The following is a 3508-nucleotide window of genomic DNA, read 5'->3' as shown; positions in this document are numbered from 1 at the left end:
ATCCTTTATAGTGCTATCAAATGAGTTCCTATGCATGAATGAATTAGTAGGGTTATCGGCCAATTTGAAGACAAGCAGTCCCTGGCCCTACTCCATACCTCGTACATACTCCGTACATATATGAAAACCTGGAGCCCAAACTAGATCAAGACTAGACAGAAGACTGCAACATTGCCTCCTTTCACATGCAAAGTAGGATAGCTTCCTAACACCAGTAAGAAAAATACCAAGAAGGCTGGAGAGATCATGACTGAGGTGTCAGTTTTAGGCCTGGAACACCTGAGGAAGGATTTCCACAGTTTCCTTGCAGGAATAACAGAACTCTACACCGTAATCACTTAATAAATGGTAACCTTTATTATTATTATTATTATTATTATTATTATTATTATTATTATTATTTATTAAATGACACTGAAACATAGCAGAATGCCCCAGCAAAACAAAAGTCAACCAAAACCCATCAAAACTACATTCTGGGTACTTAAAGGTGCTCACATTTCTTAAGTAACTGCTGCTATATGCCAGAATAATGTACATACTTTGCAGAAATTCTCTCATTTAAACCTCCTAATCAGCCTTTATCAGCATCACCCTCTATCGTTCTGAAGAGGAAACTTCAAACCACCTCATTTGGGGCCTAAACGCTTTCCACTCAGTTCACATTCAAATGAATCACCTGCTGCCCTCCAGGACTTTCCTTTTTCCAAACCTTTCCTAAAAGAATCAACATTAACCTTGTTAAACAAGAAAACATTGATGAATAATAAGTACAAAAAGTAAGTATCACTCATTATCTTTCATCCAAATATAAGTCTTAGTACTTACTGGTTACATATAATTCAATAGATTTTAGTGTCTTTTTAAACCTGACTTAACCCCCCCCAATATGTAATCATATTCTGAATACTGCTATCTAACTTACCTTGCTCACTTAACAATGTGTGATGAATATCTTTTTCTAGCAATACTGAGTTCCATCAGCACATTTCTCACAGAGCGTGGCCATTCTTTATTTAGTCAATTAAGTGTGTCAGACACTGAAGTTGTTCCCCATGTTACTACTTTAAGACAGTGCTGACAAGAGCTGCAGCCTTGCTCAAAATGCTCTTTGGCCAATTATTTGGTTATCCCCTTAGGACAAAAGGTTTACATATTTTAAGGCTTAAAGATATGTATTGCCAGATGCCCACCACCAGAGTTGGAAAGGATCCATTTGGCTACACTCTCTTTTGATGATACATTGTGTAGGGAGGACATTTATACTGACCCCACTTCTTTTCTAGTTAAAAATACATTCAAGAAGCCTTCTGCAATGTGCTTCACATGGTTTTCTAGATTTATTTAACGCTAGTCTCCACACTCTAAGGCTGCTGTTTTGACTACAATAAAGTTCCCTAACTTAATGCCTTTCTCACATCAGTTCCCTTGACTCTGGTCTAATGGAATGCGACTAACTTCTGTACCCCATTCAGGGTTCTTTCAATAGCTCTGTCCTCTCTGAAGATTTAACCAGACTCATGGAGCCAGCCACCAAAGCCTGGGCCTCCTCTTTGTACTGAAGGCACACATCTGTCAGAATGTATGCTCTAAATAATCTTGAGTTTTGTGGGGGTGTTTTGCGTGTTTTTTTTTTTAATTTGTCTGTTTCTTGTCTCTACAACTAGATTATAAACCAAAAGACAGGATAGTTTCTTTCTTCTTCTGTTGTTTCTTTCCAGTATTAACATAAAACTTTATTGAAGATGCACAAATAAAATCAATGCAAATGGCAGAAAGGAGCCTACTTTAGGATGAATTGGCTCACTGTCACTTATGGGGAGGGAACAGTAAAATTGTTTCAAGGTGGGCAGCAAGATAAAATGCAACATGTTTTAGGACAAGTAGTGATATACATTCATTAAACTTAAACCTGACGACAAACTTGGTTAAATATCAGCATCGATGATACAGTATGCTATTCATCATTCAAAATTGACTGCTGAAAGGGTTCCTTTGCCGTATAAACAAAGTGGAGAAAAAGAATGGTTTACAAGGTATGTTGCTGCTACACTATAAAGCCACCAAGTTATTCCTGGCTCTTTGGAAACATCCGTTCAGTCAGTTTGGCCACAAACTTTCCAACCTTGACTCGCACCTGGAAATCATGGTGGCTTTCGATTCCCAGAACTTTATCAGCACACACTTGAAATTCTTTTAAAAAGAAAAAAAGAGAACCCTCACTAAAGTGATTCTGAGCAGGCTCATTTTCTTCCCATTTGAAATTGTCATTGATATTCTCAAAAATGATTAGCAGTTTAAGAATAACCTCTTTGTACTCCTTCTTATTAAAGAGAGAGCCCAGTGAAGACGGCACCTGAGCCCTGAGCAGTTCTCTAGTCATGGCTGGATTTTCAGCCAGATTCAAAAGGAGTTTCAGAACCTGAAGTTTGGTTTCTTCATTCCCTGCTGAAAATAAACGAAAAAAGTCTGAAATGGAATTAGCAAGGATGTGCTGATACTCATTAGTAACAGTCATATTTGTAAGCAATCTGAGTCCAGCCAACTGCACAGAGGAATTCAATCGGGAGGTAACTGTGTCATCGCACACTTGATTCATGTATATCTTAAGCCTGCGCTGATTTTCGGCATTCACGCTCAAGTTATTTAGGACAATTAAAGCCTTCTCCTTAACAATGGGATCTCGTGTATTGAGAATCTTTGCAACAATTGGGAGACCACCCAAATCGCGAATAATATCTCTATTAAATGCATAAGCAGCATTATTACCCAAAGCAATTAAAGCTGCTTCAAGAATATAAGGCTTTTCAGACATCTCAACCAAACAAAGTACTTTTTGTAACTCTTGAGGTGACAAAACAGTATCGTCTGAATTAGGAGAAGCCCTTTTCTGGACAGCTCTTCGAGCCCTGGTAGCCCTGGCTCTTGCCCTGGCTCTAGCTCTGGTCCCTGCTTCCGTGCCAATCCGAGCCCAAGGTGGGTACCAAACTATACTCTTGCTCTCGTTACTGTCATCATCATCGTCAGACCAGTCATTATACCTGGCCCCAGAACAGTCCCCAGCATCATCCACATCACCAGAGCCACCCTCAGCCATTTTCTCCTTGTTCTGCTTTCTTCCTCGGGTCAATCTGTAAATGCAATAGCAGGCTCCAGCCCCAATCACCAGGCCTGCAGTCACCCAGCCTACTTTCCTGGCGCAGCCCATGCAATCGTCCCTGGCAACAGCAGGGACCAAGAAACAGAGTAATCACTCAAGAGAAGGGAAGAAGGCTTCAGGTCTGAGTGCAGTCCTGTGGAGAGTGATCTTCTTCAAGTCACTTCAAGGCCACAGTAATTGGTTTCAGAGGTAAACCTAGAAATGGACGAAAAGAGGGATTGGCTTTCTCTTCTCTTTGTGCTGCTCCATGCGGATAATTGCTCAGTGGGGCGAGAAAGTAGTAATGGAATGCTGGAATATAGGTTGTTGACAAAAAGCTCTATCTCCCTCATTTCACTCTCCCCCTAC

At 40.3% G+C, this 3508-nt stretch overlaps 1 protein-coding gene across 1 annotated transcript; it reads right to left on the bottom strand.

Moving 5' to 3' along the window:
- Nucleotides 1–334: 334 nt before the first annotated feature.
- Nucleotides 335–3371, bottom strand: Armcx3 (armadillo repeat containing X-linked 3). The gene has a single exon (XM_031368189.1). The coding sequence runs from the start codon at nt 3206–3208 to the stop codon at nt 2069–2071; it is 1140 nt and encodes a 379-aa protein (XP_031224049.1). The 5' UTR covers nt 3209–3371; the 3' UTR covers nt 335–2068.
- Nucleotides 3372–3508: the final 137 nt, after the last annotated feature.

This window comes from Mastomys coucha, chromosome X (genome assembly GCF_008632895.1).
Source record: "Mastomys coucha isolate ucsf_1 chromosome X, UCSF_Mcou_1, whole genome shotgun sequence".
Classification (NCBI taxonomy): domain Eukaryota; kingdom Metazoa; phylum Chordata; class Mammalia; order Rodentia; family Muridae; genus Mastomys; species Mastomys coucha.
This window is presented reverse-complemented; position numbering and strand designations above follow the sequence as displayed.